Genomic DNA, 17874 nt, shown 5'->3' on the forward strand with positions numbered 1-17874 from the left:
TTATTCTGAAACACAGACACATTTTTTGGTTTTGGTCATTTTCAGTAGCTGCTGTTCCACCTCCTCACATCACCCTGCTAGAACAGCTCAGCTGCAAAACCTGAAACAAATCAAACTGGTTTTGTCTCCATTACATTTATTAGTTTCTACAAAAGTTGGCAGTCCGCATGCGACACGGACAGGAAGTGACACGAGGTCCAAATCGCCACATGATTAACACACGATTAACACACGATTAATAAGTGATCAAGTCAAACGTTGGCACTTTGACAGGAAATTAAACCAATTAACTGCAGAGCTTCCTTCTTCCATACAGTTAGCTTAGCTTAGCACAAACACTGGAAGCGGCAGCAGAGTCAGAGACAACAGAACTGAATTTAGCATTATGTTAGGAGAAAACAGAAATTACCTAACTTTGTTTCTTATCTTTGTCCATGGCTAACAATTTCCACTTTTCATGCTAAGCTAGGCTAATACCTTCCCTTCCCGTCATTTTGCTAAGCTAAGCTAGCACTTTCACATTGCTTCCAGTTTAAATACTGCGCTAGCGTAACACTTTCAATTAGTCATTTTGCGAAGATGGAAAAACACTTAATTCCTAGTTTTTATGCAAAGCTATGGTAATACTTTACCTTAATTTAAAGTATTTATGCTAAGCTAGGCTAACCCTTTCTCTGTCTTTTCAGTCTTTTTGCTAAATTCAACAAACACATTCTCTCTGTTTACTATTCTTTTGCTAAGCTATGCTAATGCTTTCCTGTTTTACTGTCCTTATGCTAACTCAGTCCTAACGCATAGCACTTACCAACATTTCTTGTGTTTGCGCTACATTAGCCTAACATCCATTTTCACCAGTCTATATGCTAGGCTAGGCTAGCATGTTTCCAATGTTTTGGATTATTTTGTTAAACTGGGAATATTCCTGGCGGTTACTGGCTGATGGGCTGTCAGAAGGTTCACTGACGAACAGAATTACATATTTACATACAGATTGTTACACAGCATGTCATTAGCAACATGCTAACAGGAGTTTCCAGCCTGTCCCTCTCTGGCTGTGAGGATGAAACTTCTGGTCCGTCTCTGTTTTGGCCTAGAAAGTGATGCTGGTGCTCAAAAGAGGAGGGGCCTTTACCGCCTCCGCCAATCAGGAATCAGCTGAGTGTTCAGGTCTGGAGGTTCTGTGGCTTCGCCGCTCTGGTGTCCTTGTTGCCATGGCAGCGGCCTTCTTCGTCGTCATGGCAGCCTGCGCGCAGCAATCGCCTCCCTCACCTCGTGACAGATGCACTGGCAGAATCCGTAGAGAACGAGCAGCAGCAGCGTGGACGGCACCAGGCTGACGAGAACCACGCCCAGCAGCAGCTGGCCCATCATCAGCAGGTAGATCCCCAGCGGCAGCGAGCTGAAGTACACCTGGGGTCAGGGGTCACACACCTGAGTACGCTCACCCGGGGTTAGGGGTCGTGGGGCATCATGCGAACATTTCGCGTTACTTTTAACACAGACACAACGTGTAAATTATTCTACGTTTACGCCTCAAAATGTTTTGAGTACTTTCATCGTAACTGTCAGCTTTATTTATAAAACTCTTTAACTGCAGCCACAGCTGAACATCAGTAATAAAAATAAGATGAGCCTTCAGTAATTAACTCAAAACTCAATGAAACGACGCAGTTAAACAGATAAAATCAATACCAATAAAGATTAAGCAACTTAAATCTTTATACTTTGTTTTCATATGTAGACATCTCACAATAATCACTAGGTCAATTAAGTGCATGATAAACTAAAACAAGCTCAATAATTAACATTTGCATAATTTATTGTTTTTGTTTTTCTACCAAAGTCTGAAGTTTTTGAGTCCAGAGACTTCATAATTCATTTTATTTGTTGTTTCTGTTGTTCTAAAATGTTCATTAGAATTGAAAGTTTATTGATCTTTGAGAATGATTTCTTGTGTTATTATGGCATTTCTATTATATTACTGGAAATGATCTCAAAACAACAATATTATTGTTTATCACGATAACTTCTACAGGTTTTTATCTGAAATGCAAAATGTTTTCTACAGAATGTTTTGTTCAAATTACTTTTATTTTTATATCTGTAAACAATTAATCAATTACTAAATGAATTGACAATTATTTTAATAATTGATTAATTATTTTACTGGAGCTACTAACTTGTTAGTGATGGTGCTAGCTTTGTGTGTCACTGACCATACACAGCGCCCCCAGCAGGCAGCGTGGAAAGCTGCGGGACGTCCAGGCGCGACACTTCTGCGAGGGAAAGCTGCAGGGCAGCGAGTCCAGGCTGGGCGGCCGGTACAGACCGACCACATTGATCATGCTGACCGAGTCCGAGGACGGGGAGTTCGTCCGGCAGCTCCATGATGGTGATCACCAGGCAGTCCGAGGACCGGAGGGACGTGTCCGTCCCTCTGGCTGCTGCTGCAGAGCGGAGAGTCAGACCAGAGACACAGAGACAAAGAAAGACAGACAGAGACAGACTGACCTTTCAGAGCAGTGGGAGTCAACACCACCTCTGAACCGCCGCCATCTTTAACTTCTGATCCCTCCTGCTGGGCTCTGTCCTGACAGGACAGAACCGCCATGATGTGCCGGTCGTCTTCCATCAGCCACACCTGGAGACACGGAACACGGAGACAGAGTCCCAACGTGGACCGGAGTGATGGACAGTCCACCACCTCCTGCTTCAAACCTGATATTATGAACCCGTCTCACCTCCTCACAAACCCGTCTCACCTCCTCACAAACCCGTCTCACCTTTTCACAAACCCGTCTCACCTCCTCACAAACCTGTCTCACCTTCTCACAAACCCGTCTCACCTCTTCACACACCCCGTCTCACCTCTTCAGAAACCCGTCTCACCTCCTCATCAGGGACGTAGGTCTCGTGGCGGCAGAATGGGCAGCTGATGACGGTCGGTGAAGAGTCTCCTGAAAGCCAGGTTGAAAGCTCAGAGAGCAGGTCTTTAATGGAGCGTCAGCAGTAGCAGCACACCTGGCAGGTGAACTCACCCATGTCCACCATCTTCTTGAGACACTTGGCGCAGACCCGGTGCAGGCAGCCCAGCAGCTTGGGTTTCCGGCTCCGAGTGTTGTATCGGTTGTAGCAGATCTTACACTCCAGTTCCTCCACGGTGTAGACCAGAGACTGAGCCCAGGTCTGAACCTGAACACAACACAGAACAGGCTGTGGGTACCTGAACGCACCACGACGGCTATAGGACATTCCTCCTGGTCCACAAGACCCACCGAGACAAGCTCCAGAAGCAAAGGATGATGGGAAATCTCACCTTGCCTTCAATCTCCTGGCCAAGCTCCGCCTCCATCAGCTGGTTCATCTTACTGGTCATTGTTTGAGGTTGAGGCCAGCTGAGCTGATCAGTCAGAGTGCGGATGTTCATCCGTCCAACCAGGAGGCCAGACGTCCATCTAGGGAGAGACATGTGAGACAGAGACATGTCTCTCATGGCCCGAGCCGCCCCGCCTCCAGGTGAGTTCAACAGGAGGACAAGTTCAGAGACACGCCTATAATCTACCTCTGGGGTACCACGGGGCATCCGGTGGGACCCCACAAGTAACCCTGCAGGTTGAGGAAGATTCACTGTTCAACTGGAATCTGCCACACACTGGAGAAACAACTGGATCAGAACCAGAACTGACATCTAACAGAACCAGATCGGACCAGAGCCAACACAAGTTCACCATCTGAGGCCAAGAGAATATCAACAGTGACTTTCAGCAGAGCTGATCCAGTGATGAGTTCTGAAAGCTGACTGACCCAGAACCATCTGACCCAGAACCATCTGATCCAAGACTTTAAATTAGAATCAAGTCATCTTGATCTAGAGGTTCTGAAGAAAAGGTTGAATTACCTTATAAAACCTGTGGTTCTGATCTGTTGGTTCTGATCTGATGGTTCTGATCTGTTGGTTCTGATCAGTTTACCAAGGGTATATTAATAAGAGCTGAAAATATGATTATCGATCATTATGTCCACCAGGTGTGCAACAGAACTTCTGGGATAAATGGGATGGACCTGGCAGCTCAAATTAGACCCTAACCAAATAGATTCTAATCGAAAATGGATCAGAACCAGCGGTTCGATGACAGAACCTTAACGCCGCCGGGAATTATTACGTCAACGATAAATCTACCGGATCCGTTGTGGCTCAGCAGCCGTTTGGAGGAGCCAGAGCTTCAGGTGGGTGGAGAGGATTCGTCCAACATGGACGGATGGATGGTTGGATGATTACTGACGGATGTCTACCTGTCCCTCCAGGTACCAACGATAAGCCAGGCGGTCCTCACTATGTCCTGAGGTGGACGTCTCCCCGGATGGTGAAGCAGACTCATGTTCCCCTCACAGAGTGGAAGTACCCATATATGGGCTGAGGGACACCTGTCCACATGTCCCCTCTCCCCAGCCCATCCACTGGTCCACTCATCAGTCCTCCGTCTCTCTCAGGCTCTCCATCCGTCCTTCATCTCTGTCCTCCTCTTCCTTGCCATCCTCCTCTGTCTGTCCCTCTGAAGCTGGACAGGTCTGTCCATCAGATGGAGGGACAGTCTGTCTCTCTATCTCACTCAGATGTCCACAAACCAACGCTTGTCTCAGAATCCCAGCTGGAAGCTTCATGTGATCCATCAGAAATCAGATCAGAACCGCCAATGGACTCAATTCCGTTTGTAACTAATAAGATTAAATCAGGAGCAGAGGTCCATCAGAGCAGGTACTGATCCTCCTGGAGGTCATCCTGGAGGTCAGAGTGATTAGAAACTGAAGGTAGTTAAATGTGTCGGGTTCTACTGAGCAGATGATGAGTGTGTGTGTGTGGGTGTGTGTGTGTGCGTGTGTGTGTTTGTGGAGACGTTTCCTCCCAGATCTGGATGCTAACTCATAACCGTGTCCGTCTCAGTGACTCTGGACATTTAGATGTTTGACAATAAATCATTTCTAACAATCAGTAGCTGGTCATCTACTTCTATATGATCCTCACAGGTGTGTGTGTGTGTGTGTGTGTGTGTTCTTGTATTTAGTGCATTTAGAGGACCACTATAAATATATCCACCCATAAATTGAGGTCACAGTGGGAGGTGAGGACATTTTCGTGGTCGACTTTTTTCAGTTCTACTTTTTTATCTTTTTATCATGTGGGCCAAAATCATCAGCTCAAAAGTATTCACACACCAAAAATATATATATAATTTTTAAAAACTAAAATCACCTAACGGATGTAGTTTTTTTTACCTACTCAACAATGAACCAAGTATAAACTATTTTAAAGTTCTTCTGGGCTAATGTTGGAGAACATGCAGGAATTTGTTCACTGGTTTATGTTTGAGAATCTTGTTAGCAGCACGCTTCATCAGCTATTCTTCCAGAGTTGGTTTACATAAAAAATTACTTTTACAAAAAATAATTTTACATCTGGAGGTTGTGGGTGATTTGGGCAGATCTGCTGTTTGAAATGGAGGTTTCAGTCTTAAAGATGTTCTGATCACATTCATGTCTCTACATGTGGAGCTGCTGCAGCTGTCATGTTCACATACGCTGTCTCCCTATACTTGTGGGGACTCGCATTCCCTTCCCTTACTTGATGCGACATTTCAAAAGCAGGCACAAGTGCTAGAGCAGAAAACAGAAATAAAACATACATGCTAAATATAATTAGGGATGGCAACTAATAATTAATTCATTAATCGGTTATTCTATTCATTATTCTGATTAACCAAGTAATCAGATATAAAAAATTCCCATATTCTACAGATTTTTCATTTAACCACTTAAGCCTTTTTATACAATATTAGAAATACATTAAAAATCTACATTCAACAATAGCTAACAAGCTAACAATTCACTTCCCTTTTTAATTGAGAATAAATATTTTATTGCCTGAAATGCTTGCATCTACATAAAACTGATTAAAAACAATGGGCGTGGTAATGGGCCATAAAAAATATATACAAAATATATTTTATATTTTTATAAAAAATACATTAAAATTACAAGAATTAAGTAATTTAATAAAGCAATGACTTTATTCCACTTCTTCTTAGCATGAGTCTAATACTCCGTTGTAAAAATCAGATTACCTTTTATCAAGAAAAACTTTTATATGTATGAGTTAAAAATTTATTGAATTAAATTTTTTTCTTCTTTTTTTGCCAACAGGCCCCAGGGGCTGCAGGTCCCACACTTAGAAAAACCCTTCCCTAATCCACAAACTCTGTTTTTAAATTGAGGGACAAGGCAAAATGTCCTCATAGCTATACAAGTACACACGCACAGAGACTCAGAGTGAAGCTGATGAAGTTTGTTTCTGATTAGGTCACACAGGGCCGGCCCAAGCCTTTCTGGGGCCCTGAACAGGTTTTCATTTGGGGGTTCCCATGCCAACAGGTCAACACCAGATCGTCATCATTCCTGGGCTGTGTAGATTCACATACTTCCATTATTTATTTAATTTATTCATTTACATTATTTGTAATTTCACAAGTGTTTTTTTATTTTCATATTGTTATATTTATATTTGCTAACATTTAACACTTTGGATTGGAGTAGCTTGTAAACCAATACGCAGATTGATTCAAGTAACTTACCTGCTATGATCAGAATATTCTTTGTATACCAAATTAAAAAAATGTTTTTCAATGTGTGACAGCATTTAGTTTGTATTCTTCAATTGTATGTTTAATATAATAATAGATATTTGCTCTTGGGTGCCCCCTAGTGGTGTGGGGGGCCCTAACTCTACCCTTCTTCTCGCCATATCTGAGACTGAGAGATTCAGAACTGGTTCAATGTAAAGTCGCCTGAGGAAGAAACTGGACTTCCTGCCGCTAACGACTGACCTCAGATCAGACGGCGCTCTGAGCACCTTAATGAGAGCTTCCGTCCTCACCTGCAGACTGGGATCAGTGCAGGTGAGTGTCAGGTTGCAGGTGTGTGTGTAAACAGTCATCAGCGTGTGCGGTGCCAGCAGACGTGTGATGACAGGAAGGGTGTGTGTGTCTGACGCCTTTCATCTGGAATATCGGGATTTAGGGAGAGGAAACTGCAAACACTCATTCTGTGGAGCAGGCTGCTTTGATGTGAACATCACTCCAACTGGGAGACTGGGAGGACTGGGACACACTGGGAGGACTGGAAGACACTAGAAGAGAACCGGGAGACACTGGGAGGACTGGGACACACTGGGAGGACTCGTCAGTATCAAAGTGGAGGTTCTCACCATGAAACGCCTGATCAGAGCAGTGAATGTTCGTCAGAGAAAAACCTGCAGAATTTGATGTTTGGTTTCCAACCTGACAGTCTCTCTCTCTCTCTCTCTCACACACACACACACACACACGCACACACACACACACACACACACACAAACCTGTGAGGGCGGAGCTTCAGAGGGTAAAGTCGGATCTTTCCATCCTGAACTCAGAGACCCAGAGGAATTGAAGGAGGATCTGCTGCAGCTCCATCTGAAGGTGAGACACCAGGCGGTTCTGTGAGGTTCTGGGTGGTTCTGTGCATTTCCATTTATATTTAGCAGGACAAACCAATCATCTGGTTCTGATTCACATTGTATTTCTGAGGAAATCTTTTCTAAACAAAACACTTCTGATTTGGGTTCAGATGAGCTTTAAAATGTTTCAAAGGTTCTGGAGAGGAACCAGCAGATTCCTGATGAAACAGTTTTTGGTTCTGGTTCTGTATAGGAATTCCAGTTTTCTGACTGACTGACCTAACAATTCCAATTTTGGCTGATGCTGATTTATTTTGTCTGAAATGTTGCAAAATATAGCCAGAAAGTTGCTGTATCGGTAACAGTGGCCTGAATGAGATCGGCTTCACGCTTAAGTATCGGCCGATCTCCCAGAATGACGGAAATCGGGACGATTTATCAGTGCATCCTAGTTCTGTAGATGCTCATTGAATCTTTAGCTTGGAGGAACTTTAAGGTTTTAACATCTCCTAGTGACTGACCCAGGTTCCTTCAGGGCAACTGGACACTCACATCTCCTGGTATGTCCTGATGGTCTAGTTAAAGACCAGTAGAGTTAATGTTTGTGATGGTGCAACCAGTCAGCATGCAGATAGTAACTAATGGTTGTCATGGATAGGCCTGTCACGATAACAAATTTTGCTGAACGATTAACTGTCTCAAAAATTATTGCGATAAACGATAATATTGTTTAAAGACCTTTTTACACTGATTTAATGGAAATTATGTAAAAATGCATGCGATTTCCTGCCAAAGATAAATACACTTTATTTTCAAAAGAACACTAAACACTGAAACTGATAAAATAAACAAAACAACCAAAAACCATTAACAAAAAATGTACTTGAATAAAAACTAAACAACATAATGCCAAAGTGTAAATAAACACTGCATTCAACCAAAATTGTGTACATTATGAAGTCTGTATACTATATTTCCATTTACATAGAGAAAATGGGCACATCCGAGTACCTGATGCAATAGTTCACACTACACGATTTTTTGCCCCGATTTTCCCCTTATGACAATCTTAGGACGTTGGTCTTTCTAAGATTGTCGCTTACGATTTCATAACCAATCATCCTGTAGTGTGTGGTGTGTTACGGTAGATCTTCGTTGCCGCTCCGATCAAAATCAGGGGTTTCCCCCGACTGGGATCTTAACGCAGCCTGTTGAATGTGACAGGTAGCCAATCAGAAAGCGCGGATTCTCCTCAGCGCTTTCTGAGGGGAAATTACGGAGGGGAATCCCAAACAGCTGAAACGGCCCAACCCGATGATACGTGGAAACAACATTAATGTTTATTCAACATGCAAAGAATATAGAAATGACAAGGGGAGGAGTTGGAGCGAAATTGCTACCGCAGTTGATAAACCCGGTAACTTTTCAGCTGTTCTTCCTTAACGTGACGTAAATAGGTTATAATGATTTTCATTCAGTCAGGACTTTACGCTGACACTAGCCACATGCATTACAGGTAGATTGTAGTAAAGCATTGATTAATGCCTGGTTTTAAAATTAGTTCACTGAACTTGTAGCCATTATTTGGTGCCCATTGTTGGACACCACACGGCAGGGCCGTTAATACTGCGGTGAAAAGGTCCGATACAGTTAGGCCTGTCACGATAACAAATTTTTCTGGACAATAAATTGTCCCAGAAGTTATTGTGATAAATGATAATATTGCAGTTTTGAGATCTGTTGGAGCTATTTATTCTTTATTTCTTTATGCATTTGAATTTTGTTAGTTTATTTTTACATTTCTAGTTTTTGTATTATTTGCAGGTTAATAATTGTCAATTCTATTTATCGTTTGTTTTTATTATTTGTTCTTATTTATTTGTTTTCTAAAGACAGGAAGTGAGGTGGATCAATCCACTTTCTATAAGTGTAGGGGCCTGGTAAAGGACCAGCAGGCATTTGGGTTTGGGGCCTATGGTTTTTAGCAGAGCACCAGTGCAACAGTGTGACAGAAGTAGACAGGAGTAACAAAGGAAAGTTTGAACGTTCTGAAAAGGAAAATAAAAGCAACCAAGATAATCAACAAGTTTGGACATTAAACTTTTTGTGCCTGCGTGAAGAATCTGGACCCCAGTACCTCATAGTGGCGGATGGAACTTTTTATTGGATGTTTGGTTTGACAAACAATCGCCACTACAAGATCATTTTCAAGCAATATAATGGTGACGGAATAATAGTGCAAGAACACATTGTCAAAGATTAATAAACTTTAAATTCATTTAACACTGGAACTAGAAGACATTTTAAATATCCAAAGTAAATAAATACTTTACTTCAGAAGAAACAAACAAAAGAAACAATAAAGCTAATTAATTATGAAGTATCTGTAAACAAAACATCACACCAAAGCACCAGATTGAAGACTTTAGTCATCCGGTTTTCTGTAGAAAGAGAAAAACGATTAATTATTTAACTCCTTTTAATTTATCACACAATTAATTGATTTATTGCGGCAGGCATAGATATGGGTCTCATTTGGGCAAAAAGAACCGCATCGCATCTGCTTTGTGAAGGTAATCTCCTCAACCTCGGAGATCATGTCTGCCCCCTGGTGGAGATGCCGTAAACTGATCCCTCTATCTCTTCACAGGTGACCATCATGAAGCTTCTCTGATCCAGCCAGGTGTCCTCGTCCCTGATTGGTCAATTGCACGATGAGCTCCGCCTTCTCTCAGTCGCTCTTCGACCGTTTCGCTGCGTCGCCCCCTGCTGGCCGGGAGGACCGGAGCAGGACTCAGCACTCGGAGTCTCTGTCGGCCTCCGTCCCCTTCCTGTTCTACCCTCCCACGGTGGACCCCGCTGCCCTCAGCCTTTACAAGGGCCCCCTGAGGGGTCCCGCCGGCATCCTGCCCTACCTGTCCCCCTTCCACCACCATGGGCACTTCAGCGTCTATGAGTGTCCGTTCGAGCCGGCGTTCATCCAGAAGCGTAACGAGCGCGAGCGGCAGCGCGTCAAATGCGTGAACCAGGGCTACGCCAAGCTGCGGGACCACCTGCCGGGCCACAGCGCCGACAAGAGGCTCAGCAAGGTGGAGACGCTGCGAGCCGCCATCAGGTACATCAAGTACCTGCAGAGGCTGGTGGACATGGAGGAAGACGGGCGTGAAGGGGCGGAGCCAGGCAGTGGGACGCCTTCTGGCCTGGACAGGGGCGGAGAGATGCAGGCGTGTTGAACGGCCGGTTCACCTGGACAACCAATCAGAGCGCAGAACCCAAAGGGAGGATGTGAGCGACGCTAGGTTGTAAACCTCCAGAGGACAGATCCTAAATGGACAGCGCCACCTGCAGTTTGTTCCTGAAAGTCTAATGGGGAGTGAGGGAGAGTTAAACCAGCTCTTTCTGGGCATTTTCAGCCACCATAGAGCAGCAGATGGTTCAATATTTCAGGAAAACCTTTCACATGCGGATCCAACAACCTGGCACAGATGTTGCTAAGGCTCAGCTTTTTGAAAAAAAAAAAAAAAACACTGAAAAATTAAAGATGGCGGCCATTTTTCAAGATGGTTGCCATGAAAAATAACTTTTGCACTAAAATTGCCAATTAAATGAACATGTTCGGTGTTAGAGCTCAACCTACATATTATAAACCATAGATATCTTACATATTTTCTTGAGTTTATGTTTGCTTTTTCAAAATGGCTGCCATAATTTTAATAGAGAATATATGTATATATATATATGTTTGCACTTAAATTGGCAGAAGTAATTGCCAGTGATGGGCACACCTAACCAAAGAGTTAGATTCACTAACTACTAATTTGATTAACCAGAATCTTAGCTTCACTAGTGCTAACCACATGTAAAAACTTAGCACAAGCTAATGCTACCCTGCCAAACACATTAACCATTAAGACGACTGTCTCTCAGTTTCTCTCATCTTCATTTCCTTCCTGCTGATAACTGTTGTGAGACTCGCAAACAGCAAACTCCTCAGTTTCTGCTTTTACTATATTATTACTTTACAGTTGCATAAATATGATGAGCAAAATCGAAAACATGTCATTTAATATAAAGTTCATTCAAGTCATGAAAATGGGGAACATTTTATGGCAATTAGATGAAAAAGATCAAAAACGCGGCCATCTTGAAAAATTGTGGTCATCCTAAAACTCAAGTGGCTGATGGGAAATATGAAAAACGTACGATGTGTGAACTTTTTTTACAGTAATATGCTGCACTAATCGTAGGTCAGGAATCTGTAGTGAATGTAGTTTTGTTTTATCGCCACTAGGTGTCTCTGCAACTTTCAAAATGAAAATGGGTCAAAAATATGAAAAATGTTACTTATTAACAAATGTATGAAAATGTATATTTTTGCTTCACATTCATGTAGAGTAACTATAGTATTTATAAGTATTTTCTAGTTCTACATGACATCAGAAAAAACATAATTGTCATATTACTGCTGGATATTATGACATTTTATGACTTACATTTATATTTTTCTTTCATTTCTTTTCACTTTCTATGAGCTATAACGTCTCACCACTAGAAATAAACCAATGGTGGCATCAAACACAGGTATTTGTTTAAATATTCATGCCTCTAGATAATATTTTGGTGTGATGGTGCTTCTAAAGTGGTAGCCATAGCTATAAGCTTCAGATATATTCTGTTTTTTGAGCCTGGTGTATGTCTGGTTTAGGCTCATAACACAGACATTTATCAAAGCTTTATGAGATATTGTTTTGTATCATCTTAAAGGGAATCCTCTTAGCTTTCATGTAATCCACCCTTTGAGTCTCTCTAATCGACATAGAGGTCACTAAAGCTCTGTAAAACAAAAATAATGGTACAAATTTGTCCCTCCAAGACGTTTGTAATTTCTTTAGGAGGGGATTTCCCATGGCTATCTTCTGAAACATACAATGCTTAGTACAACACAAAGTTTTCTTTTATCAAACTTTCTTTTGCTTTTATTTTCATTTTGAAGTAAGCTATCCCACAAACATCCAAACAAAGTTATTAACGAACAGACTTGGCCACACCCGTCCATGATCGCTAAATATGCAAAGTTTTTAGAAGAAAATTTTTGTTGATGGGAATAAACTATTGTAAAAATATTTTATAGACGAACAGAATATAAAACAATTAACCTAAAAAGTGAAGTAACTAAACTTTAAAGGCAAATAATACACATTACATTCTTATTGTATTACTGCGCAGATGAAAAAGTACGGAGCCCTCTAGGGGACATGACGAATTTATTTTCTTTTGCGTTACCTCGCAAAACCTTTTTGAAATAATTCACATTATTTCTGCATTTTTAATTGGGGGAGGTGAGTCGGGGGGATTTTCTCGGTACAAAATGTGTAGATGGCGCTGCTCTAAAAACAAGCATAACACACTGACGCTGTCTGATCAATGGAATCGGTTATGATCCATATGTCGAAGTCACAAGCTCTTATTACCTTAACTGGTTCTTAGGTGTCTCGTTGGCGCCCAGTTTGTTAGCTATAAATAAAAGTAATCAAAAATAGTAGAAATGTATACTTACATAAACGTCCTGATGATGAATGCAGGCCTCTATCTGGTTTTATCAGTTTTTCGAGAAGGACCTCCCTCCAGCGAGGTGTACCTGTTTTTCCACCTTGGGCTACCACTACATTTAAAGCTTCCGGTTTCTGGTCTGAGTACTTCCTGTAGCTACAATACCACCGGCGTTCACTAGATGAATGGTTAATTAAACGTGCCCCTTGTTAAACATAAAACATCTAAATTTAAAATAAATTATGTCAATAGATAGACGCAGCAGAAATAAAATATTTCGGATTTAAAGAATAAAAATATGCTAATTTTCCCGGTAAATTGTTGAACTGTACATGTGAGTTCCCAGGTAACCTGAATGCAACGTAGCATCCAGCAGAAATAAGACAAAACTACGATTTTGATCAACAGCGATTATTTATTAGCTCATCGTTATCTGGGCAGAGATGAAGAAGCATAACCAGTGAGCTCCAATCAAACTACGAGTTAGAAAAATAAAACCTTCCTCTGATTAAAATAACACCAAAGATCGTGATCAAACTGGGAAGTTCACTCTGATTAATATTTTCAGTCCTGAACATGATGGAGCAGATTCTGCTTCCTGTACTTGGATCTGTTGAACGTCCCATTCAGCTGCGGGTCAGTGAATGTACCAGGAGACCACTGCAGGTGACTCTACCTCTTAGTGTCCTGCAGATCCAGTCGCTCTAAAAATAATGGTGATTTAACCTGTGGAGTTTAATAATCAAACCAATCATCAGATGAGTCTCCAGAACCAGTCAGAACCAGACTGGATCAACTGGTTATCAGTGAGCCTGGAGTTAAACTGATTAAAATACATTTGGGATTCAAAACTTTGAGAAATAAATTCAGTTTGAAACAAAATATTTAGAACCTCAGAATTCCCACACTCTCTCAGACCCTGAAGGCAGCAGCCGGTGGTTGCTATGGAAACTAAACCCATAGCGCAGGTTCTGCTGCTGCCTTCAGGGCCGCTTGGAAAGCGGGAACACACCTTCATCACCTCACATCTCTGACAGAACCAGACCGGACCTAAGACTGGAACCGAACTGGATCAGAACCAGAACTGGACAGGACCTGTCTGAATGATGAGCGCCTGCTGCTGGACGTTTAACACCTCAGTGATGCCGAGCAGCACCAGAACACTGACTCTTCTTCTTTGGCTTTAATGGGACCAAATAGCTCCGCCCCTCGTTAAGCAGCTTGTTAACACACCTGCTCAGGCTTTAATTGGAGCCCGAATCCTTAAAATAAACTTTTAATTGGCAACAGACTGATTTTTAATAAAGTCAAAATATTCCTTCAAACGTTGGACCCGCTGGTCAGAGCAGAACCAGTGGAACCAGAACCAGCAGGTGGCGGGGCTGAATGCCGGGCCCTGACTGGCTCTGTAGTGATTTGGTGAAAGCAGCAGCTATTCGAGGTCCGACCTGCATACCAGAACCGGGTCGGAACCGGACCCGGGTCAGGAGTCAGAGGGGGCAGAAAGTCCCTGGTAGACCCGGCGGCGATGCGCAGGCGCCAGGCAGAACCCGATGCTGTGCTCCACTTCCTGGCAGCGGCGCCGGAACCGGCAGCGGTCCCGGGCCAGCTCCTCCCACGGGCCGCGCCGGTCCTCCTCCTCACCGCAGCTGGCGAAGAACTCCTCCACCTCGTCACAGAACCGGACCTAGGGGGCAGGGTCAAAGGTCACTGAATGGATCACATCCAGAACCAGCTGAAGACAAATCAATGAATCATTTAGGCTGACAGGTCTCTGCAGAACAGAACCAGAACTGATCCGGTTCTGGTCCGCTCCGCCTCCCTGCAGCAACGCGAGACATTCTGGGCCGAAACACGAAGCTGAACCCAGCAGAGGTCAGAACACCACGTCCTGGCGTCGCCTCAGTAAACAACCAGAACCAGAACCTTTAACCTGCAATTCTAACCCAATAATCTGGACCTCTGCTGCACCTGAAAGTACTGAAGACACAGTCAGAACCTACTGTGTGACTGTGAGGGGCGGATAGAAATGTAACCGGATCGTCGCTTAGAGACATTTTAACCCGGTTCTGGTAAAGTCGGGCAGGGTCCAATTAGAAATAAAATCTCTGGTTTTAAAGAAAAAAGTTGTTTCAATGAGGAAACGCTCCGATATTTATCAGGATCTGACATGAGCAGCTAAATATCTACAACCTTCACAAATGATCAACATGGATCTTTAATTCAATTTTTGGTGTCGGAGTTCAGGTTCTGGTAGACAATTGCAGAACCAAGATGTCTGCGATTGTCCCAGAACTGTGACATCACATGAGAACTATGTATTTACCGTAAAATTATTGTAACTGAAAAAACACAACTTGTAGCCCTGAGAGCTTTAACTTAAACGTGAGCCGGTGGGTCAAACATTTCACAGCAGAGGAAAAGAGAACAGCGGCTCGTTTTTAGACCTAAAGGTTGGAGGATGTGTAAGTATCGGCCGATCCCCCAAAATGAAGGAAATCGGACAGATTTATCGCTCAACTCCTGTTGGACACCAAACTGAAACCTTCTGGGTTTCCCCAGCAGGAAGCAGCGTTCTGCTAGAGGAGGTTCTGGTTCTGAACCAATCGAGCAGAAAGTGAAGTGGTGAGCAATCCTGGACAGGAAGTGAGGTAACTGACCTTCTTGGTGCTCCGGTTGGAGGCAGCGGACTCAGCGAAGCCGCTGTCCAGCCTCTCCTCGGCCTCCTCCCTCCTGTACTCGGGCGGCGCCACCAGGTTCTGTTGGCCGGTCTGTGGACTGGTTCTACTCCTGGTTCTGGAGGGGGGCCCGGTGGGCCCTCGAGTCCTGAGTGGAGCCTGGAAGTTCAGGGGGCTGTAGGGGTCAGAGGAGCTGCTGAAGGAGCGCAGCAGGCGGAGGCTCTCCGCCTCATCCGCCTCGCTCGCCGACGCTGAGTCGTCCCAGGTGTCCTGGCTGGAGGGGGGGGAGGCGGCGTGGGAGGGCACAGGGTCAGCCTGGGCGGGGCCGGGGTCAGCCCGAGGGCAGCGGCCCGTGTGCAGCGAAGCGGTGAAGCTCTGCGGGTTGTAGGGGTCAACGCTGTGGCTAAAGGAGCTCCAGAGACGCTCCGAGTCACGGTCGGGTTCGCTGTCCGAGTCCGATGCCTCATCATCCTCATCTTCATCAGAGGTTAGATCTGAGGAACCTTCGCTGTCGAACCCATCATCATCATCATCAGAGCCAGACTCGGACTGGCTGCTGTCATCGTCACTGCAGGGCAGCCCCATGATGAAGGCGATGGATTTGTTTCCACACTGAGGCGCTGACAGAACCTCCTCTGCTTCTGGTTCTTCTGGTACCGGCTCCATCTGAGTCTGCTGCTCCTCTGTCAGGGGGCTCCTGGCGCCCCGCTGGGTAAGCTCCTCCTCCAGGCTGTGGTAGCCCTGGTCTTGTTCGGGTCCAGGCCCAGCCGCCATGTTCTGGACTGTGTCTGCATTGTTGAGCTGCTGGGGGGGTCCAGAGCTTTCTGCCTCAGGGGGGCGGCATGTTTGGGACTCTGCCCCCTCCTCTTGGATGTCCCCCCTCCGCAGAAAGCTGCCCCACCACGGCCCGCTCTTCCCGGCGGGGCTCACCGCCCAGGCCTTCCCTCCAGCGGCCTCCTGGGAGCCCAGCAGCCCCCGGACGGAGAAGTACCCGACCTGTGGCTGGAGCTCTGTCCCGACATGCCGCACCGGCACCGCGCTCAGCCAGGGCACAGAGCTGGCGAGTCCCGGCTCCAGCTGGCCGGCTGCTCCGTCATGTGGACACTGCGTGAAGCTGAGATGATGCGGGATTATTTCATTCAGCTGGCGTAAAATCTCCCTTTCCTCGCCGATGAAGCTGTTGCTGAGCTCCGCGGGAGCCGCGCTCCACCGCCGAACCTTCCGCAGCAGCGATAGCGCGGGCCTCGACAGGAGGCCGATCCACGAGCTTTCCTGGCCATCAAATCCCACCGAGGCGACGCCGAAAGGGGCAGATGAAGGAGGGCCGTCAGATAAACGTCCTTCTGTGTAAAAGTTTCTGAACATGTTGTCTCGTTAAAGGGGAGTAAACAGGCCAGCTGCTAATCTGACAGCTGTCACACACTTAGAAACCAGCGAGGCTGCGCGGAAACCAGGAAATATCCTCCAGAAAACCGGCGTCAGACTCGAAATGGTGCTGGGACTTATTCCGTGTGGAACCTGAGTTGAAATACAGAGCCAGGCAGGACATTTTGGATCCGTGAAACGGCGACTGGTCTCTGTCTAAACAGCGGAAGAGATCCATTTTGTCCGGTTCCGACTGCGGAGAGCCGCGGGAGGCTAAGCTAGTTAGCACGCTAAGCTAGTTAGTACGCTAGCTTAGCACAAGCAGCTAACTGACGGTTGGTTTCCCGCGGAGAAACCCTTTAAAATTTGCTCAGATGAACACCTTCACCCGCTGTAGATGTCACTTCTGTCCTCCGGTTGATAATACTGCTCGATGTCCGTCCACCAGGGAGGTGAAGCCGCCGGGTAGCTGAGTTGTCTGTCTGCCTCTGGCGAGAGATTTCATCAGAAAGTCCGCGGACCGTCCCTTCCTTTTCCGGTAAGCGGCAGGCGCGGCGCGCTACCGCGCGGCAGATGCATCAACGCCGCATAAAGCACTGGAAGGTGTGCGAGTGCCACGTGCTGATGAGGGCGAGTACCCTATAAAGGTCAAAGGTAACAGGTTTAATGTTACAGAGGTACAGATAGGAGGCTGAATCCAGTTAAAAGGTTCTGTTCGGGTAAACGTTACTACAAACGGGACCGGACTCTGATCTGTGATTCAACATTTATGACTGAATACATTTCCAGATAAAT

At 44.9% G+C, this 17874-nt stretch overlaps 2 protein-coding genes and 1 long non-coding RNA gene across 3 annotated transcripts; 1 reads left to right on the plus strand and 2 right to left on the minus strand.

The window, feature by feature from the left end:
• Nucleotides 1–116: 116 nt before the first annotated feature.
• On the minus strand, nt 117–3508 carry LOC116709830 (E3 ubiquitin-protein ligase RNF182-like). Its single transcript, XM_032548493.1, is given in 7 exon segments — nt 117–1410; nt 2217–2370; nt 2372–2447; nt 2512–2641; nt 2890–2957; nt 3039–3192; nt 3317–3508. Coding segments are annotated over 7 exon segments (936 nt in total). The 5' UTR covers nt 3494–3508; the 3' UTR covers nt 117–1233.
• Nucleotides 3509–4141: 633 nt separating this feature from the next.
• Nucleotides 4142–4990, plus strand: LOC116709841 (uncharacterized). The gene is made up of 2 exons (XR_004336973.1): nt 4142–4227; nt 4306–4990. It is a non-coding gene; the product is annotated as an uncharacterized LOC116709841 (long non-coding RNA).
• An 8441-nt stretch (nt 4991–13431) lies between these two features.
• Nucleotides 13432–17664, minus strand: LOC116709822 (protein phosphatase 1 regulatory subunit 15B-like). The gene is made up of 2 exons (XM_032548483.1): nt 15697–17664; nt 13432–14723 (listed from the first exon to the last, which is right to left on the minus strand). Exons 1-2 carry the CDS (start codon nt 17077–17079, stop codon nt 14520–14522), a joined length of 1587 nt encoding a protein of 528 aa, XP_032404374.1. The 5' UTR covers nt 17080–17664; the 3' UTR covers nt 13432–14519.
• Nucleotides 17665–17874: the final 210 nt, after the last annotated feature.

The sequence above is a fragment of the Xiphophorus hellerii genome, chromosome 20 (assembly GCF_003331165.1).
Source record: "Xiphophorus hellerii strain 12219 chromosome 20, Xiphophorus_hellerii-4.1, whole genome shotgun sequence".
In the NCBI taxonomy this organism is placed as follows: Eukaryota; Metazoa; Chordata; class Actinopteri; order Cyprinodontiformes; family Poeciliidae; genus Xiphophorus; species Xiphophorus hellerii.

Bases quoted from the DNA above. Each gene is read 5' to 3' on its own strand.
- LOC116709822 (XM_032548483.1), bottom strand. From the start codon at position 17,079: ATGTTCAGAAACTTTTACACAGAAGGACGTTTATCTGACGGCCCTCCT. The intron at 14,724-15,696 runs GTCAGTTACCTC...CCTGCCCCCTAG, and splicing joins CCAACCGGAGCACCAAGAAG to GTCCGGTTCTGTGACGAGGT.